Source organism: Erinaceus europaeus, chromosome 10 (genome assembly GCF_950295315.1).
Source record: "Erinaceus europaeus chromosome 10, mEriEur2.1, whole genome shotgun sequence".
NCBI lineage: Eukaryota > Metazoa > Chordata > Mammalia > Eulipotyphla > Erinaceidae > Erinaceus > Erinaceus europaeus.
In genome coordinates, this window is record NC_080171.1 from 31,645,838 (window position 1) to 31,667,894 (window position 22,057).

The 22,057-nt window shown below is 38.4% G+C and overlaps 2 protein-coding genes and 1 pseudogene across 3 annotated transcripts in view; 1 reads left to right on the top strand and 2 right to left on the bottom strand.

The window, feature by feature from the left end:
• The window catches only part of GKAP1 (G kinase anchoring protein 1), an 81,737-nt gene that overhangs the window by 43,434 nt on the left and 16,246 nt on the right, over window positions 1–22,057 (top strand). For both annotated transcript variants that reach the window (XM_060199511.1, XM_060199510.1), the window contains 2 exons: window positions 3,354–3,376; window positions 14,024–14,180. In XM_060199511.1, the coding sequence (XP_060055494.1) occupies window positions 3,354–3,376; window positions 14,024–14,180 (180 nt within the window). The remainder of the gene's footprint in view (window positions 1–3,353; window positions 3,377–14,023; window positions 14,181–22,057) is intronic.
• LOC107522815 (large ribosomal subunit protein uL16-like) lies at window positions 16,263–16,708 on the bottom strand. The gene has a single exon (XM_016190524.2). The coding sequence runs from the start codon at window positions 16,619–16,621 to the stop codon at window positions 16,319–16,321; it is 303 nt and encodes a 100-aa protein (XP_016046010.2). The 5' UTR covers window positions 16,622–16,708; the 3' UTR covers window positions 16,263–16,318.
• LOC132541099 (small nucleolar RNA SNORA70) lies at window positions 16,688–16,801 on the bottom strand (annotated as a pseudogene).

Here is a 22,057-nt window from a genome sequence, read left to right on the forward strand (position 1 = left end):
GAGAAAGATAGACACCTGAAGACCTGCTTCACCACCTGTGAAGCAACTCCCCTGCAGGTAGGGAGCCGGGGTTCGAACCAGGATCCTTATGCTGGTCCTTGTGCTTTGCGCGACCTGCGCTTAACCTGCTGCGCTACAGCCCGACTCCCGACTTTACTAATTTTTAACTGACCCCAACAGCAAACATGCAGGTGGGCTAAAGGTATTATCTGGGAAGATAGTGTCAGTTGGCAATAGGACTAGAAAGTTGGATATGGACAGAGAGAAGCTCCCAAATATGAGAAAAGTATGTAAATATCATTAACTAGAAACCCCATCAATCTGACCTAGGGCCCATGTCTGTTCATATTTAGAATAGGAGCCTGTTGAAAGGACCAGTAAGTAAGGATCCCAGTTCGAGCCCCCAGCTCCCCACCTGCAGGGGAGTCGCTTCACAGGTGGTGAAGCAGGCCTGCAGGTGTCTGTCTTTCTCTCCCCCTCTCTGTCTTCCCCTTCTCTCTCCATTTCTCTCTGTCCTATCCAATGATGACGACATCAATAACAACAATAATTACAACAATAAAACAAGGGCAACAAAAGGGAATAAATAAATAAATAAATATTTAAGAGGACCTGGTGGGGGTTGTATTGTTATATGGAAAACTGAGAAATGTTATATATGTACAAACTATTGTATTTACTGTTGAATGTAAAACATTAATTCCCCAATAAAGAAATTTTTAAAAAAATAAATATTTAAAAAAACTAAAAAAGAAAAATAAGAACAGGAGCCTATTCTTATTTTTCTTTTTTAGTTTTTACCTCTGTATCCCTGTCAGTCTGAGCTTGCATTGTTCTAAGTTTTCATATACTTAAATTGTGAGGGGGGCCAGGTGGTGGTGCACCTGGTTGAGCATACATGCTACAATGTGCAAGGACCTGGGTTCAAGACACTGGTCCCCACCTGCAGGGGGAAAACTCTGCAAGTGGTTATGCAGGGCTATGGGTGTCTCTCTGTCTCTCTCCTCTCTTTTTTAATAAATTGTTTTTTAAATTTTATTTTATTATATTTATTTATTGGATAGAAACAGCCAGAAATAGAGAGGAGGGAGAGATAGAGATGGAGAGAGATAAACACCTGCAGCACTGCTTCACCACTCGCAAAGCTTTCCCCCTGCAGATGGGGACTGGGGCTTTAACCCGGGCCCTTGTGCATTGTAACATGTGTGCTCAACCAGATGCACCACCACCTGGCCCCTAAAACTATTTTGTTAATGTGTTTCTTAGAATATAAAATATAGCGGCCATTGGTGTACTACACCAAAGTAAAAGACTCTGGGGTGGTCAGGAGGGTCCTGGAACATGATGACAGAGGTGCACCTAGTGGTGGTTGAATTATTATGTGGAAAACTGAGAAATATTATGAATGTACTAACTATTGTATTTTACTGTTGACTGTAAACCATTAATCCTCCAATAAAGACATTTAAAAATATGGTGGCCAGGTGGTGGCACACTTGGTTGAGTGCACATATACAAGACCTGTGTTGGGGTCGGCTGGTGGCACACCTGGTTGAGTGCACATATTACAGTGCTCAAGGACCCAGGTCAAGCCCTCAAGTCCCCACCTGCAGAGAAAAAAGCTTTGCAGGTGGTAAAGCAGTGCTGCAGATGTCTCTGTCTCTCTCCCTCTCTATCTCTCTCCCTCTCTGTCTCTCTTCCTCTCTGTCTCTCCCTTCGCTCTCAATTTCTGGCTGTCTCTATTCAACAAAGATAATATTTTTAAAAAATAAAATAAAAGACCTGTGTTCAGTTCCCCAGTGCACACCTGCAGGGTGGAAGCCTCACAAGTGGTGAGACAGTGCTGCAGGTGTCTCTTTTGTTCTCTCTCCTCATCCCCTCTCAGTTTCTCTCTGTCTATATCAAATTTAAAAAGGAGGGAGGGAGAGGGTTTCCCAAGAGTAGTATATTTGTGGTGCAGACACATTTTGAGGGCCAGGCAGTGGCACAGCTGGTTAAATGCACACATTACAGGTGCACAAGAACCCAGGTTTAAGCCCCTCGTCCCCACCTGAAGGAGGAAAATTCCACAAGTGGTAAAGCAAGGCTGCAGGTGCCTCTCTATCTCTTTCCCTTCCTGTCTTCTCTCTCCTCTCCCCTCTCAATTTCTCTCTGTCTCTGTCCAATAATAAGTAAATTAAAATAGAAAATACTAAAAAAAAAATCACATTTTTAGATGGACTGAGAAAGACGTCAGTAGGATTCTTTGAAGGGCAAGCAACACAACCATTCTAAACCATGATTAATATAGTTCTGATTCTTCCTGGGGTTTGGCATCACATTGTATGCTAAGTAGAATATGCTAGAAAAGTGACTGACACCTACTAGGGTTTGATTGTTTGATCTGAAACTTGTGATCTTATAGAGGTTTTAGAACTTTTAGATAGTCAGTTGTAAAAAAGCCATTTTATGAATTATTTTCAGATAATACAATGATTTATCTGAAAGCACAATGATTGTGTTAAGAGACTCTCATGCCTGAGGCTCCAAAGTCCCAGGCTCAACCCTTCACACCACCATAAGCCAGAGCTGAGCAGTACTCTAGTAAAACAAAACAAAACAAAAATTATATATATTCAGTTCTTGACAGTGGGAACTTTCAGTTGTGCACAAGAAGGCGTATTAAATATTAGATTATCCTGATCATCTCCAATCTAAATATGAACATAGCTCTTTTTTATACTTTTAGCTTCAATTACTTATCTGTGTGGGTTCCTTTGTGCCTCATTTTGTAATCCTTTTCCAAAAATTGTGCTTCACTAAATCATTGTTTTGTTTAATCCAATGTATTTGCTATACTTTCTTTTTTTGTTCAGTATGTAAATACATACGTCAGTTTTAGGATTAAATTATGAAATAACCATCAAGTATTTTTTTTAGCCTAGCTAATATTTTCAAAGAACACAATTACTGTTCTACTTGCCTTATAGAGGCAGTGATGGATGCTTTTTTTGTAGTAATGGTATATGGTTATTTAATTTTAGGTTTTTTTAATCCCCTCTCAAGGTATTCCTTCCCCCAAAACCTATGAAAATCAAAATATAAGATTCATGGAATTAAGATGTTTAAGTACAACTCCTTGGCTTAAATGCCATTTATTGGGTTACAAGTATATAAAGTCAAGCAAATTAGTGATTATATACTGAATTTTAGTATCAGTACACTTGAAAAGTAAGTCTGTTGAGTCCTGTGTAACCCTTAACTGACTTCTTGTGATTATTACTATAATTTTTAATTATTTATAATTACTTATTTTAAAAATATTATATATTAAACAATATGCTAATTTCCTTAAAATTTTTTTCTTTCCATAGATCACATTAGTAAAAAGACTGAGGTAAGTGTTCTTATAACCTTCTTTATTATAGTTTCTGGGAATTACACAGACTACACTAGAATAAAAATGGCATTTGCATGATATACTATCATTTGATTTTAGCTTACTAATTTCATGTGTAAGCCAAATTTTATATAACAATTATAATTTAAAATAAAATTTTAGGGTAAAGTTGTATAGTAATAGTTCAATTCTGTACCTTAATTTCTATTAAGAATCCTGTAATTGTGGTGGTTCAGGAGGTTGTACAGTGGATAAAGCATTAGATTCTCAACCATGAGGTCCTGAGTTCAATTCCTGGCAGCACATGTACCAGAGTGATGTCTGGTTCACTCTTGCACTCTCTCTCTCTCTCCTCTTTCTCATGAATAAATAAAAAAATATTTAAAAACAAGAATCCTGAATTATGTCTTAAGATGTTTTGGAATTTTGAAATTATTAAATTGTGATTCTGTAGCTTGTACTCGAGTAAGTAATAAAATTGACATCATCATATACTCCTCTTACTAGTCACCATTAGAAGGTAGTGCAACCTATATGTAACTTCCTAGTGTTATTGGTTACTTTTTTGTTTTGTTTTTGTTTTATTTTGTTGCTTCCAGGATTATAGTTAGGGCTCAGTGCCTACTAGGAATCCACTGCTACTGGAGGCCATTTTCTCCCATCTTTTTGCCTTTGTTGCCCTTGTTGTTGTCATCGCTGTTGATGTTGTTGGATAGGACAGAGAGAAATTGAGAGAGGAGGAGAAGACGGGGGGGGGAGAAAGATAGATATCTGCAGACCTGCTTCACCGCTTGTGAAATGACCCCCCTGCAGGTGGGGAGCCAGGGGCTTGAACTGGTATCCTTGCACCAATCCTTGCACTTTGCAGCATATGTGCTTAACCTGCTGAGCTAATGCCCCGGTCCCCTTAATGTTTTTTTTGTTTGTTTGCTTGTTTGTTTAAATATAAAGATAGAAAGAGAAGGAGAGCAAGAAAGAGGCCATAAAAAGTTTTCTTCAATGCCACAAAGCCTGGGCTCTATGACGCAAAGATTGTGAAGTAGCTCACAGTCCAAGTGAGCTATTTCACTGGCCTTGATTGTGGTGGTGGTGGTAGTTCTTATTTTTCAACTTCTCCTCCTCGTCTCCCCTCCCCCCCTTGTGGTCGTGGTTGTCACTTTCTCCTTCCTATTCTTCTTCTTTTCCTTCTTTCTTAGTGCACTACAGGCTCTACAAACCTGCTAGAATTTGAAGATAGATCTAGTATAAAATTTCTCCAAGTATGTAGGCATTAGTAAAATGTTAGGATTATTTTGACTTCTTTATGTAATAATTTGGAAATTTCTCCTTCTAGTGTGTAGTTCATTATTCTCCTTCATTCTGTTTTCTGTTTTTCCCCTTTAGCACATAACCTCAGATCTTTCAGTGAAACTATACATTTATTGGTAAATTACCATACAAATTTAAAATAATCACAACTCCTACAGAGAAGAAAGAAAAATAGTCTTTTGGGGTACTAGCAGTATTCTATCATTACTTTGCTAATACTTTGCTAAGGTAATAAGCATATCACCTTATATTTGCTATTCAAACTTATGTATACCTTGTTTATATTTTAAAATCTTAAAGTTGTGTTTCTTTAAGGCAGTAGAAAAAGAATATTAAGAGGGGCCGAGTGGTGGTGCACCTGGTTGAGCACACATATTACAATGCTCAAGGACCTGGGTTCAAGCCCCCAGTCCCCACCTGCAGGGAGAAAGCTTTGTGAGTAGTGAAGCAGTGCTGCAGGTGTCTCTCTGTCTCTCTCTCTCTCTCTCTCTCTCTCTACCTCCCCCTTCCTCTCAATTTCTGGATGTCTCTGTCCAATAAATAAATAAATAAATAAATAAATAAATATTAAAAATTGAAAAAGAATATTAAGATAGATATGGGAGTCGGGCGGTAGCTCAGTGGGTTAAGTGCACATGGCTCGAAGTGCAAAGACCTGGGTAAGGATCCTGGTTTGAGCCCCTGGCTCCCTACCTGCAGGGGAATTGCTTCTCAGGCAGTGAAGCAGGTCTGCAGGTATCTAACTTCCTCTCTCCCTCTCTGTCTTTCCCTCTCTCCATTTCTCTCTGTCCAGTCTAACAACGATGATATCAATAACAACAATAATAACTACAACAATAAAAAAAATACAAGGTCAACAAAAGGGAAAATAAATATATAAAAAATAATAGTAAAAAAGATAGGTATGTAGATACAGATATAGATAGGTATATAGTCAAGCCATATGTGTGACCTGGGGAGAATAGTTGCAGTTTGGAGGGGCGATGGAGACACAGAACTCTAGTGGTGGGACTGGTGTGGAATTATACCCCTATTATCTTACAATTTTGTAAATAAATATGGCAATAAAATTGAGAACCCAGAGAGGGATCACTCTCTCCATGGCCCTCAAGTATCTATGCATGAGTTATTTGTAATTTACTAATAAAACCTGTTCCTCCATCCTATTTACCTCACTTTTTTGAAATAAAATTTGCAAATAAGGGGCCAAGTAGTGGCGCACCTAGTTGAGCACACATGTTACAATGTGCAAGGACCCTGGTTCGACCCCCTGGTCCCCACCTGCAGGGAGAGAGCTTTGAGAGTGGTGAAGCAGTGCCGCGGGTGTCTCTTTCCCTCTCTATTCCTCCTTCCTCTCGGTTTCTAGCTATCTCTAATAAGTAAAGATAATTTAAAAAATTTGCAAATAAAATAATAAAAGTGTATGGGGCTTACAGCTGGATCACCTGACAGTTACATACATTACCTTGTGCAGGGGCCCAGGTTCAAGCCCTCGGTCAACACATGGTGCAGTTGTGAGGGGGCAGGGAAAATAATATTGCATTGTCTCCTCTCCTTCCTCCTTTCTGTCCCTCTGTTCCTTTCTCCTCCTCTTCTCTCTGTCTCTCACTCTCAGTCAAAAAGGGAAAAATGTCCACTGGGAGTATGTAATGTGATCTGTGAGGTTTCTTATCAGACAGACTTTCTCATCATACAGGAGTGATACTTTGCTTCTCTCTCTCAAATAAATTAAATAAACAAATATTTTTAACCTTTCTTATTAGTAATTTAATAATGATTAACAAGATTGTAGGATAAGAGGGGTACAATTCCATATAATTACCACCGCCAGAGTTCTGTATCGCCTCTGCTCCATAGGAAAGTTCCTTATTCTTTATCCCTGGAGTATGGACCAAAATTCTTTATGAAGTGCAGAAGATGGAAGGTCTGGCTTCTGTAATTGCTTCTTAACTGGAAGTGGGTGTTGGAAGGTCAGCCAGTACCCCCTGCCTGTTTCTGTCTTTTCCCTAGCCCTGGGCTAGGGCTCTGGGGAGGTGAGATTCCAGGACACATTGGTGAGGTTGTCTGCCCAGGGAAGTCAGGATGGCATCATAGTAATAGCTACAGCTTGGTGGCTGAGAAGCATTAAGTTACAAAGCAGGACAAATTATTGAATAATGAGAAACCTAAAGGTAAGAATAGAGCAGATGGAACTAAGGGTCTTCATATGGAAAAAAGCTAGGAAGTTTTATTTTAGGTATATTCCAAGGCGCCCATGACTTTAGTAGTTTTTGCCTGAGCCCGACAGATAACATGCAGGTGGGCTAAAAGTATTATCTGAGAAGATGGTGTCAGGAGTTGAGAATAGGACTAGAAACTTGGCTCAGGGCAGAGAGTAGCTCCCAAATATGAGGGAAGTATATAAATACCATAAGCTGTCAACCACATTGATCTGACCTAAAGCTCATGTATATTCATATTTAGCACAGGAGCCTAGGTAACCTCTGAGTCCCTGTCAATCTGAGCTAGGAATATTCTTAGCTGCACTCATTTCAGGACCCATCTTCCTCAGGTGGCAGAGTATTGTTGACCCAGCCTCTCTTTGGAGAGTGAGGTAGTCACTACCATTGCTGTTCTACATTTAGGGCAAGGTCCTGTAGAGGCCTACAACAATCAACAATAATAACTACAACAATAAAACAACAAGGACAACAAAAGGGAAAATAAATAAATAAATATTTTTTAAAAAGAAACCATATTCAAAGAAATAATAGACTTTTTCCCCAAATCTGGGGTATGGTCAGAATGTAGAGGTTAAAAAAACAGAGAACTTCCAAATTCCTAAAACCCAAGTGGACCTACACCAAGACACATCATTGTGAAATTGTCAAAAGTCAAAATCAAAGATAAAATTTTATAACCTGCCAGGGAAAAGAATGTGACTTATAGAGGCAGTTTAGTTAGACTTGCATCAGACTTTTGAACTATGGAGGACAGGAGAGAATGGAGGAGTATATTCAAGGTTTTAAAAGACAGTAAAAGCCAGCCACATGTGCTTTAACCCTGCAAGACTATCATTCAAATACTTAGGATCAATGAAAACAGTACCAAACAGAGAAAAACTAAACAAGCTTGCCATTATCAGACCCTTGCTAGAGTTACTGAAAAGAGTGCCACAGAGAAGAAGATAAGAAACATTTAATTCTCAACAAACTATACACAGTAAAAGAAACCCAGAAACACAAACCGCAAAAATAAGTGACAGCTTTAAAGCTTGAAAGGGAAGGCAGATATGGATAGTGGAGGTTCAAGCAAAGAATGCTAAGACAGGGCAGGGGTAGGTAGCATAATGGTTATGTAGGGAGACTCTCCTGCCTGAAGTTCTAAAGTCCCAGTTTCCATCCTCTGCACCACCATAGGCCAGAGCCGACCAGTGCTCTGGTAAATTAAAAGAATGGTAAGACAACAGTTTTGGGGGTTTTTTTTTGCCTCCAGGATTTATTTCTGGGGCTTGGTGCCTGCACCACAAATCCACTGCTCCTGGAGGCTATTTCTTTCCTTTTGTTGCCCTTGCTTTTTTATCATTGTGGTTATTATTGTTGTTGTTATTGATGTCGTTGTTGTTGGATAGGACAGAGAGAAATGGAGAGAGGAGGAAAAGACGGGGTGGGGGGGAGAGAAAGAGAGACACCTGCAGACCTGCTTTACTGCCTGTGAAACGACCCCCCCTGCAGGTGGGGAGCCGGGGGCTGGAACTGGGATTCTTATGCTGGTCCCCGTGCTTTGCACCATGTGCGCTTAACCTGCTATGCTACCGCCCGACCCTCAAGACAACAGTTTTTAAAAGACTCTCTCTCATGTTATATTTGTACTTTTTTAATGTATTACATTTAAATGCCTACAGTCTTCTGTGTCTTCTTTTTTTTTAAATTTTTTATTTAAGAAAGGATTAATGAACAAAAACATAAGGTAGGAGGGGTACAACTCCACACAATTCCCACCACCCAATCCCCATAACCCACCCCCTCCCATGATAGCTTTCCCATTCTCTAGCCCTCTGGGAGCATGGACCCAGGGTCGTTGAGGGTTGCAGAAGGTAGAAGGTCTGGCTTCTGTAATTGCTTCCCCGCTGTGTCTTCTTAAATAATGTCATTTTCTTTCTAGTATTTTTTTTACATATTTTCTCAGCCTTATATACAATACCTTGAGGATATTTAATTTTGTCTTTATGTTCAAGAACTCATGTTTATTTCTGTTACCAAATGACCTGCATTTCTCTGAAGGACAACTAGTGGATGGTATCAACTTGTGCAATATAGAGTACTAGAACACATGAACATGTTATAAGGGGCTGAAAAGTAGTTAAACTTGCTAAGACTTTGTGAAAATTACAGTGGCTATCCTTGGGAGATGGGGAAAGAGTCAGAAGGAAGGGGAGGGCATAGGACTGTGACTGTGGGTGTGATATAGAACTATTCCTATGTAATCTTATGATCTTATAAGCATTACATAGTTATAATAAATATATTTTTTATTAAAGCCTATATATTTCACAAGGTAAATAGATGGGGACTGGTAAAAAGAGAGAGAGAGGAGAGCCATTCTAGCATATGGTGTTTTGGGCACCAAACTCAGGACTCAGTGCTTGCAGTTCAGAACGCCTTGTCTGACTTCTTTCACTTAGCATAATGTCTTTCTGATTTGTCCAGACTATAGCATGTATCAGGAGTTCATCCCAGTTACTTACAGAATAGAATTCTGTTTTTAAATGTTGTCTACTTACCATTTGGTGAACATTTAATTTGTTTTTGAAGGAGTATGTGTTTTTCTTTCTTTTATGTAGATAACTTGGGAATGAAATTGCTAATCAGGGTTTTAATTTTTAACCTTTTAAATCTCTCAAGCTATTTTTCAAATCATCTGGACTGTTTATCATTTCCATCAGCAGTATATGAGATTTCATTTTCATTCTTGCTACTTGATAATGTTTTAATTTGAGCCATTTGTAATGTATCACATTTTAATTTGCATTTCCCTAATGAGTAGTGACTTAGAATTTTTTTTTTACGTACTAGTTAGTCATTGTCATATCTTCTTTGGTGAAATATCCATTTGTATTTTTTATTTTTTAAGTGTATTGTTCACTTACTGGTTTGTGAAATTTCTTTACATAATCTGGATACATATTTACTATCAAGCAAATAAGCTATGTAAACATTCTCTCCAAGGCTTTAACTCATCTTTAAATTAATTAATCAATTTTTATAAGATGTTAGAGACGATATTGGAGTCTTTATGCATAATACCTTGGAGCCATTTTACTAACCCAGCTGTGTGTGTATGGGTGTTTGTGAATTTTAGAAACAGATAACAAGTATAAGAGAGGGCAGAACACCAAAGTGTACCGTCATAGACCTCCACCCATTTTTGGTTGTTGATGCTGGAGATTGAAAGAAGGGCCTCATGCATGAAACCATATACTACCAACTGAGCAATCTTCTTGGCTCCATTTTTATTTCCTTAATAAGTTACCTTTTTTTTTTTCCTTCTTACTTTAGAGCAAGACCAGAGCACTCACTACTCTTGCTACTTAAGATGTCCTTTTACTTCCTTGTTTTCCTGTGTACTGGAAAGTAGATCCAGTGACTCACATATGTGAGGCATGTGCTCTACTGCTGAACCACCTCCCCAACACATAATGGTGTCTTTTGAAACACAAGCAATTTTAATGTTGATGATTCCAGTTTTTATATTATGTTCTGGGTATTTATTTAATAACTCTTGGCCTAACTCTGAGCCACATGATTTTTGCTTTATGATTCTTCCTTTGAAGTCTATGATACATATGTTTTACTTTTTTATTGTGGTAAATACACACAACATAAAAATTTCCAGCTTAACCATTTTAAGTTTACAGTTAAGTGTCGTTAAAGTTCAGGGCTCCAGCAGGCCGGGCTAGCTTCGCGGCAGTAGACAGAGACGACCAGAGACACACGGCTGGGCCGGGAAGCTGTATTTCTTTATTCATGAACAACGATTCATAAACTAACCCAAACTAATCACCACACAGATCTGTCCTCCATCCTTCTCACGCGGCTGCACCAAGAACTCCTGAACTAAGTAGCATAGGGGTCAGGGAGAAAGAGGGCCCGCGAAACTAGCAAGGGCCAAACCAATTTCTCCCAGAGGTGGGGGGAAGGAGACCAAACAAATATGAAACATATCAACAGTTAAGTGGTATTAAAAAGAATTCACTTTGGAGTGGGGAGATAGCATAATGGTTATACAAAAAGACTCTCATGCCTGTTACTCCAAGGTCTGCAGTTCAAACTCTCAGAGCTCAGCAGTGTCCTAGTTAAAAAAAAAAAAAAAAATTTAAGAACATCACTTTGTTGTACAACCATTATTTTTTTATTATTTATTTATTTTCCTTTTGTTGCCCTTGTTGTAATTATTGTTGTTATTGATGTCTTCATTGTTACATAGGACATAGAGAAATGGAGAGAGGAGGGGAAGACAGAGAGGGGGAGAGAAAGATAGACACCTGCAGATCTGCTTCACCACCTGTGAAGCAACTCCCCTGCAGATGGAGAGCCGGGGGTCTGAACCGGGATCCTTAAGCTGGCCCTTGCGCTTTGTGCCATGTGCGCTTAACCCGCTGCGCTACTGCGGACTCCCTGTACAGCCATTATTATCATTATTATCATGTGGTAGTTTCTGGTCTTAACACCCAGTTCCTTGATCCATTTGGAATTGACTTTTTTTTTATGGTGAGACAAAGTGGTTCAGTTTCATTCTTCTGCATATTTCAACCCAGTATTCTCAGCCCCATTTATTGAAAAGAGCCTCCTTCCTCCATCTAATAATTTGGGCCCCTTTATCAAAAATTAGATATCCATAGGTGTGGGGGTACACATCATTTTCTTGGTAATCCATTTCTTCCACACAATAGGAGAAAAAATTGCAAGTCACATATTTGATAGGACTGACTGCATCTAAAATATATAAAAAGCACTTAAAGTGAAAAACAAGAAGCAGTCAAGGGTGGCTATTATGAAAAACTGCTAATATGTGTTGATGAAAATGTGAGAAATTAGAACCTTTATATGACAGTTTCTCAAAAGTTTAAACATAGACTTATCATATGTCTTAGAAATTCTATTTCCAGATGTATATCATAGGTAATTGAAAAAAACATATCTACACTAAAAACTTGCCTCTGATGTTCATGGCAACATTATTCATAATAGCCCCCAAAATTGTGTTAATCCAAATGTCCACCCTCATGTTTTTACGTGGCAATAAGGAACGATGTTATACATACTATCATATGGATGAACCTTGAAGACATTTTGCTAAGTGGAGGAAGTCAATCCCAAAGGCCACATATTCCATTTATTTCAGATCTCTAGAATAGCACAATCTGTATAAATAGAAAACAGGTTAATGCTGACCTGGATACAGTTTAAAGGGATCTATTAGAAGGAAATGGGGAATGATTTCTGATTGGTTCAGTGTTTCTTTTGGAGATGATAATCCTATTACAAAATTGATTGTCATTGTTACCTAGTTCATTGAATATATTAAAAGTCACTGAACTGTGTGCAGTTAATAGGTGAATTCTATGATACATGGATAAAAATACTTTAAATAGGTGGCGGGGTAGATAGCATAATGGTTATGCAAAGAGACTGTCAGGCCTGAGGCTCCATAGTCCCATGCTCAATACCCTGTTCCACCATAAGCCAGAGCTGAGCAGTGCTCTGGTTAAAAAACAAACAAACAAACAAACCTTTAATCAGGCAACACTTACTCAAAACGTGAAGAAAAGGGCATTTGCAAATGTCTGTCACATTCTAGACATGGAGATGGTTTCAGATGGGTCATGGTCTCTTAGTTATCTTTTTTTTTTAATTAATTTATTTTTTTAATTGTTTTATTTTTTTTTAATTGGGGAATTAATGTTTTACATTCAACGTAAATACAGTAGTTTGTACATGGATAACATTCCCCAGTTTCCCATATAACAATACAGCCCCCACTAGGTCCTCTGAATCCTTCCTGGACCTGTATTCTCTCCACCCACCCACCCCAGAGTCTTTCACTTTGGTGCAATATGCCAATTCCATTTCAGGTTCTACTTGTGTTTTTGTTTCTGATCTTGTTTTTCATCTTCTGCCTGTGAATGAGATCACCCCATATTCATCCTTCTGTTTATGACTTATTTCACTCAACATGATTTTTTCAAGGTCCATCCAAGATCGGCTGAAAACGGTGAAGTCACCATTTTTTACAGCTGAGTAGTATTCCATTGTGTATATATACCACAACTTGCTCAGCCACTCATCTGTTGTTGGACACCTGGGTTGCTTCCAGGTTTTGGCTATTACAAATTGTGTTGCCAAGAACATATGTGTACACAGATCTTTTTGGATGGATGTGTTGGGTTCCTTAGGATATATCCCCAGGAGAGGAATTGCAGGATCATAGGGTAGGTCCATTTCTAGCCTTCTGAGAGTTCTCCAGACTGTTCTCCACAGAGGCTGGACCAATTTACATTCCCACCAGCAGTGTAGGAGGGTTCCTTTGACCCCACACCCTCTCCAGCATTTGCTGCTGTTACCTTTTCTGATGCATGACATTCTCACAGGAGTGAAGTGGTATCTTGTTGTTGTCTTTATTTGCATTTCTCTGACAGAGACTTAGAGCATTTTTTCATGTGTTTCTCGCCTTTTGGATCTCTTCTGTGGTGAATATTCTGTCCATGTCCTCCCCCCATTTTTGGAAGGGGTTATTTGTTGTCTTGTTGTTGAGTTTGGCAAGCTCTTTATATATGTTGTCTGATGTATGACATGTAAAGATCTTCTCCCATTCTGTGAGGGGTCTCTTGGTTTGGGTAGTGGTTTCTTTTGCTGTGAAGAAGCTTTTTAATTTGATGGAGTCCCATAGGTTTATACTTGCCTTAGTCTTCTTTGTAATTGGATTCGTTTAATTGAAAATGTCTTTAAAATTTATGCGGAAGAGAGTTCTGCCAATATTTTCTTCTAAATATCTGATAGTTTGTAGTTTAACATCCAAGTCCTTGATCCACTTGGAATTTACTTTTGTATTTGGTGAGAGACAGTGATTCAGTTTCATTCTTCTGCATGTTTCAACCCATTGTTTCCAACACCATTTGTTAGAGACTCTGCTTTCCCCATTTAATAGTCTGAGCCCCTTTGTCAAAGATTAGATGTCCATAGGTGTGGGGACTCTTAGTTATCTTTTTATTCTTTACCATTCTAGTGATTGACTAGGTTTATATATACTTAAACTTTTTGTATTGATTTATAGTAAATCATAATTCATTTTTGACAGGAATCAAGTTCTTCTCAGACTTTATCACATGATGGAGGATTCTTCAACAGACTGGAAGATGATGTTCATAAAATTCTTATAAGAGAAAAAAGAAGAGAGCAGCTTACAGAATATAATGGAACAGATAACTGCCCAGCTCATGACCACAATCAGGCATGTAAAGCAGAAAATTCTCTTTAAATCACAGTGAAACTATGCATTTTAAAATGGGTAAACAGTGGGATCCAGTTATGGTTGTATAGAGTAGCTAGGAGTTTTAGAATAGTATTTTAGTCAGTATCATACATAGATATGTATGTAGAAAAATATGAGATACTAGTGGTCCAGGAGGTGGTGCAATAGATAAAGCATTAGACTCTTAAGCATAAGATCCTGAGTTCAATCTCTGGCAGCACATGTACCAGAGTGATGTCTGGTCCTTTCTCCCTCCCTCCCTCTCTCTCTCTCTCTCTCTCTCTCTCTCTCTCTCTCTCGTCATTCTCGTAAATAAATAAATAAATATTTAAAAACATGTGATACTTTATTAATTGATCAATATTTAGTAAGAATGTACTATATGATAGATAATGTTAGGCTACATTGTTGGGGAGTAGAATATGATTGCCCTATCCTTAAATATTCAGAGTAGTGGTACTCAGAGGAGATGGACCTGTTAAGAGAGTATCATTTGGCATGATGAAGCCTTTAAGAAAGATATGAACCATAAAAAATGAGATTTTGAGCACAAGGAATATCTAAAGAAATGACATTTGAGATAAATTTTGTGAAGGATATCTAAAGAAATGACATTTGAGATAAATTTTGAAAGATAACTAACTGTATAAGCTAAGAAATAGTTCCTAAAGAAACTAAAATAATACAGGTTTAGAGCTATGAAATGCATTAATCTGAACATTGAGTAAATTTAAAAATAAAATCTTTCAAAAGGATAGAAGTAAGTGAATGTAGGGTTAAATGTCTGGAGAAATAGACTGGATTTAGATTGTAAAGATCTTTTTCTGTCAGGCTAAGAAGATAAAAAATACCCTATTAATAGACAGGGCTAGATAACATAATGGCTCTGCAAAGAGACTCTCAAGTCTGAGGTTCAGAAGACCTGACCACCTTAAGCCAGAGCTGAGTAGTGCTATGGTAAAAACAAAACAAACAAACAAACAAAAAAAACCACCTAGTAACCAGAATGACCCAAAATCCAGTCTGGTCAGTGGTCTGTTAAGACTCAAAAAGAACAGTATTTATGTTTTATGTTTTGAAAATACTATTGAGGATTGCAGCAACGCAAAGGACTCTGGGAGGGAGAGGGGAGAAAATAAAAAATAAAATGCAAACCAATTAAAAAATGAGAGGCCAGGCATTGGTGCACCTGGTTAAGCACTCACATTACAGGGCACAAAAACCCAGGTTCAAGCCCCTGACCTCCACCTGCAGGGAGAAAGCGTCACAAGTGGTGAAGTAGGGCTTCAGGTGTCTTTCTGTCTCTTTCTACCTGCTTCTTCCCTCTCAATTTCTCTCTGTCTCTATCTAATAATTAATTTAAAATATATAATTTTTAAAAATGATGAAAATTTGGGGAATCTGAAAGACATCTGAGCATACAATATATATAATTTTCATGTTCAGTATATTTCAGTGAATTTTAGTGAGTGAAAATAATCTGTAGAAAAAATATATATGTGAGGGCTGGGTGGTGGTGCACCTGGTTAAGAGAACATATTACAGTGCACAAGGACCCGGGTTCAAGCCCCCAGTTCCCACCTGTAGGGGGAAAGCTTCACAAGAGGTAGAGCAGGGCTGCAGGTGTCTCTCTGTCTCTCTCCCTCTCTGTCTCCTCCTCCCCTCTCAATTTCTCTCTCTCTATCCAGTAATAAATAAATAAATAATATTGTTTAAAATATGTGTAATAAGTGTTACTGAAGGCCAAGTGTTAGCTCACCTAGCAGAACATACCTTTCACCGTGTTCAAGTACCCAAGTTCACACTCATGGCATCATATGGGAACACAAACAATGGACTAGGATATACTCTGTGAAAAGTGTAACAATACTATGATATCTTTCCTTCGCTCTGTCACTTTCTAATATTAAAAGGAGAAGAAGGCTGCTGAGAGCAATGGAATAGCATACATGCAAGGCACAGAATATATATGTGTATATGTAATTTAAAAATATCATGACCTGTACATCTTTTATTTTTCTAATGAAATCCACTAATTTTCTTTTACTGTAAACCTGCTTTTTTTTTTTTTAAGCAGAATCTTGATTTATTGTAATTGATTAAGGGACACCTCTGAGGCTCTCAGGTGTGCAGGGCCTGCCATTTGTCTAGGGGATCTCGGTTGGGGATGTATCTGACTCCACAGCCGTCTGGGATGAGGTGCTTTTCAGCCACCATGTCTTCAAATTCATCTGCGTTAAACTTGGGGAAGCCCCACTTCTTGGAGATGTGGATATTCTGGTGTCCAGGGAACTTGAATTTGACCCTGCACAGGGCCTCAATCACATGCTCTTTGTTTTGCAGCTTGGTGTGGGTGGACTTGATGACCTGGCCAATGTGGACTCTGGCCACAGTGCCCTGGGGCTTCCCAAAAGCACCTCGCATCCCTGTCTGGAGCCTAAGGTTAGGGACAGCAGGAGGTCAGGCATAAAATGAATACAGAGCAGGAAGGGCTGTCTCCAGGGTCCCTTAGGGTAGCCTATACAAGCAACAGGCTGCATACACTACCTAGGAGGCTGCTGTTTGCCATGGGGAGGGCAGCACAGTTGGCTTAACTGGCTGCAGAACCTTGTATTAGCATTTAGTCCATTATTTACTTTTTTCCACGTTTGTAACTTGTAATAACTTCAACAATATCTCATAAAAATTTTCTCCTCACTTTACTATTTTTCTGCTACTCCCCTCTTGTCACTGTGCAGCATTGTTTCTCAGAGGTTTGTCTCTCTTCTCTATTTAAATTTAATTACTGGGCTTCTAGGTATCGCTAGAAAATATTGTATATTTAAAAATAGTACTATTGCAGCCCAGGAGGTGTTGCAGTGGATAAAAAATGTTGGACTCTCAAAAAGAAAAAAAAAAGTATTGGACTTTCAAACATACTTTTGTGTGTGCCAATGATGCTTTGATGTTCATTCTCTCTCTCTCTCTCTCTCTCTCTCTCTCTCACACACACACACACACACACTAATTATTAAATCTTTTAAAATTAAAATATGAATAAATAATAAAAATAATGCTAAGGTTAAGGAGATAGCACACCAAGCAGCAAAGCAGAGTTTTATGCCTAAGACACCAAAAACAGGTTCAGTGCCTGGTACCACCAGAAACCAGAACTGAGCAGTGCTCTGGTAAAACAAAACAAAATACAGTGCTAATATTCTCTTCTAAAAATCAGTTATATAACTTTTACCAGGTTATTCCTATATAGTAGTTCTTTGACCTCTAACTTTGATACAATCCTACATTGTCTATTTTAAATTCTAAAAACCCGTTTCTCATCATTTTATTCTTTTCAATGATTATTATTATTAGTTGACAATATAAACATCAACATCTAGTGTGTTGTTTTTTGGTTTTTTTTAATTTATTTCCCTTTTGTTGCCCTTGTTTTTTTTATTGTTGTTGTAGTTATTGTTGTTATTGATGTCGTCATTGTTAGATAGGACAGAGAAAAATAGAGAGAGGAGGAGAAGACAGAGGGGGAGAGAAAGACACCTGCAGACCTGCTTCACCGCCTGTGAAGCGACTCCCCTGTAGGTGGGAAGCCAGAGACTCGAACTGGAATCTTTATGCTGGTGTTTGTGCTTTGCACCATGTGCGCTTAACCCGCTGCACTACTGCCCGTCCCCCATTGTGTTGTTTTTTATAAGACATACAAGTCACACCTTTAAGAAATTTTTGCTTCAATGCAACAGTAAGAATAGTTTTTTCCTTTTTTTTTTTGGGGGGGGGGGAATTAATGTTTTACATTCAACAGTAAGTACAATAGTTTGTACATGCATAACATTCCCCAGTTTCCCATATAACAATACAACCCCCACTAGGTCCTCTGAATCCTTCTTCGACCTGTATTCTTCCCACCCACCCAACCCAGAGTCTTTTACTTTGGTGCGATAAGAATAGTTTTTTAATAGTACTACCCAATGTGAAATCCTATTTTCAGCTTAGTAGGGAACAGTCCTTGACTGTATTCTTTTGATGTGTATCAGTGAGTTTACTAATTTCTCCACAATTTTGTTGACATTAAGTAGATCATTCACTCCTGATGTCATTCCTTTGCCTTCAGACTCTGCTTCATTAATTATCCATGTAGGAGTTTCACCCTTTTGGTCTGTAGTTACCATATACTGGCATAGTGTCTAAACTCCAACTTCACATTTACTCTTTTTTTAAAAAAGATTTTATTTACTCATGAGAAAGATAGGAGGAGAGAGAGAAAGAACCAAACATCACTCTGGTACATGTGCTGCTGGGGATTGAACTCAGGACCTCATGCTTGAGAGTCCAGTGCTTTACCCACTGCACCACCTCCCAGACCACACATTTACTCTTTAAAACGAGCACTTAGCTTGAATTCTGTTATTTCTGGTTTTGATTTTACTTTTTTTTTTTTTTTTTTTTACTAGAGCACTGCTCAGCTGTGGTTTATGGTGGTGTGGGGCATTGAACCTGGGATTTAGGAGCCTCAGGCATGAGAGTCTGTTTGCATCACCATTATGGTGTCTCCCCTGCCCCTTTATCTGTTTGCTTCACCTTTCTGTTCTTAATTCTCATGATTTTACCATTTTATACAGAAACTCATATTCTTAATCTTTGAAATACTTCTCAAATCTGTCTTCCATTTTCACTAACATCTCTATATTTAGGCTTTCATTATCTCTTACTAGTGTCATTTTAGTAAACTAGCATATCTTTTTGCTTCCTGCTTTTTAATGTGAGGTAATTTATCTTATGCTCTTCTAACCAGATGACTTTTTCTAAAAGTGTGAATTCTACCTTGCCCATAAATTTCAGTGGCTCTTGAATCAATTTCAGTGCCCCAGACCCGATGTTTAAAGTTCTTAGACTGCTTTTCAGACTGAATCTGAATCCATTTTTTTTTTTTATTAAAAAAAATTTTTTTTTGCCTCCAGGGTTATTGCTGGGGCTTGGTGCCTGCACTACGTATCCACTGCTTCCAGAGACCATTTTTCCCATTTTGTTGCCCTTGTTGTGAACCTTGTTGTTGTTGTTAATGTTATTTTTGCCATTGCTGTTGGATAGGACAGAGAGAAAGCGAGAGAGGAGGGGAAGACAGAGACTTGGAGAGAAAGACGCCTGTAGACCTGCTTCACTGCCTGTGAAGCAACCCCCCTGCAGGTGGGGAGCTAGGGGCTTGAACTCGGATCCTTAAGCCTATCTTTGCACTTTGTGCCATGTGTGCTTAACCCATTGCGCTGTGGTCCAGCCCCAGTCTGAATCCATTTATCCAGTTCTAAAATCAGGCCCTGCCAGCACTTACAAAAAACAAGGAAAGAATTCAAAGAACATGATTTTGACTCATATTTATGAAATTCCATTTATCTGTGTATATATATATATATATATATATATATATATATATATATATATATACACACACACACACACACACTAACTGTATGGGGTTTTTTTGTGATTTTTTAAAAATTTCTTTATTGGGAAATTAATGTTTTACATTCAACAGTAAATACAATAGTTTGTACATGCATAACATTTTCCCAGTTTTCCATATAACAATACAACCCCCACTCGGTCCTCTGTCATCCTTCTTGGATCTGTATTCTCCCCACCCACCCACCCCAGAGTCTTTTGCTTCGGTGCAATATGCCAATTCCAGTTTAACTATATGTTTTTATGTACTTTGACATGTGTATGAGGTCTAGGACATGATACAGAATATTTCTTAATTTGGACCACTGTGAAATATGCTTGAAAATACTGCCCTACCATTTGCTTCATCCATTTGAACTTCAGCTGTCCTCTTTCCCAAATTTTCTCCTAGCAATAGAGCACTCCTACCACAAAATGCTGCCTTTTCCCCAGCTCTTTGCTCAAAATTAATTTCTTATGCAATCACCTCCATAAAGTTTGCTCTCATTGCATCACCTAAAGCCTAATCATTCAAAGCAGAAATCTTGTCATTATTATTTTTTTCATATCTTTATTTCTTTATTGGATAGAGATAGCCAGAAATTGAGAGGAATGGGAAGATAGGGACAGAGGCAGAAAGATACCTGCAGCCCTGCTTCACCACTTGTGAAGCTTTCCCCCTGCAAGTGGAAACTAGGGGCTTGAACCTGGGTCCTTGTGTACTATAATATGTGTACTCAACCAGGTGCATCACCATCTAGCCCATAGTCATTATTTTCCCCTCATTTTCTTTACTCCTTAGCAATCAGCACATTTCACACAGCAGATAGTTATCATTCTTATAGGTTGCATGTTCCCATGGACCTTCTACATTATTCATACTCATTTTAGTGTAATAGCTTTTACTTAGAAGATAGTTTTATTGGGTGGGGGAGGTAGCATAATGGTTATGCAAACAGACTCTCATGCCTGAGGCTCCAAAGTCCCAGGTTCAATCCCCCGCACCACCATAAACCAGAGCTGAGCAGTGCTCCGGTGTTTCTTTCTCTCTGTGTCTGTCTCTGTCTCTGTCTGCATCTAAATAAAATAAATAAAATATTTTTAAAAAGAAGATAGTTTTACATTTTACATAGGACTTTATAAAAACATGTTTTATAAAAACATAGGACTTTATAAAAATGAATGCAGAGAACTGTTATAGAAATAGCTTACCTGGTAGAGTACACATCTCACCATGCATAAGGACCTGGGTTTGAACCCTGGCACCACATAGGAGTGCAGTAGATGACACCATGGGAAGCACTAATGACAGTGACCGTTGCTGTGGGTCTTTCCTTCTCTCTCTGTATTTGAACAAAAAAGAGTGAAAATGTAAGACAGTTTGAAGCATAGATATAGATACACACACACACGCACATATGTGTGTGTATCCTACAGTTGCAGAATGATGTTACTTTAAAAAATAAAATGGAATCATCATAAACACACACACACACAAAGTGTAAAAGTAGACCTGGGAACAGTGAAATCATGCATATGTGAAGCATTGGCACCACAGATACAAAAATGAATATACATCAAAGCCATGATTTTATGTTTTAAAAGTTGTGGTTATAGGAACTTTGGAAACTAATGATAATGAAATCATAGTAATTGTAAAGAAATGCTTGAAGGTATATGTTTATCAAACATTGAATTAAGTAATAAAAATGCTTATCAGTGAGTCAGGTGGGTTAAGCCCACGAGGCGTGAAGCGCAAGGACCTGGTTGGTAAGGATCCCAGTTAGAGCCCCCAGATCCCCACCTGCAGGGGAGTCACTTCACAGGCGGTGAAAGCTGGTCTGCAGGTGTCAGTCTTTCTCTCCCCCTCTGTCTTCCCTTCCTCTCTCCATTTCTCTCTATCTAACAATGACGACATCAGTAACAACAACAATAATAACTACAACAACAATAAAAAACAAGGGCAACAAAAGGGAAAATAAATAAATAAATAAATATGCTTATCACATTTGATCCATAGTTATAAGTTTGTGTGTATCATTTTACTCCCAACTTGCTAATACAGTGAGGAAAATAGACCCTATTCTCATTAATACAAAGAAAATTACCATTGATATTTTCTTATGCTCCTACTTTTCTGTGGATACATACTTCCTCTTGCACCTACCCCAAGAATTCAGAAACTTACATAAACCACTTTTCATTTAAATGCAGATGGTGAATATCTCTGGTCATTGAGTAGTATTTCTTTTTTTTTTAATATTTTATTTTATTTATTCCCTTTTGTTGCCCTTGTTGTTTTATTGTTGTAGTTATTATTGTTGTTGTCGTTGTTGGATAGGACAGAGAGAAACGGAGAGAGGAGGGGAAGACAGAGAGGGGGAGAGAAAGACAGACACCTGCAGACCTGCTTCACCGCCTGTGCAGCGA

Coding starts and splice junctions, on each gene's coding strand:
- LOC107522815 (XM_016190524.2), bottom strand. CDS start 16,621: ATGCGAGGTGCTTTTGGGAAGCCCCAGGGCACTGTGGCCAGAGTCCAC.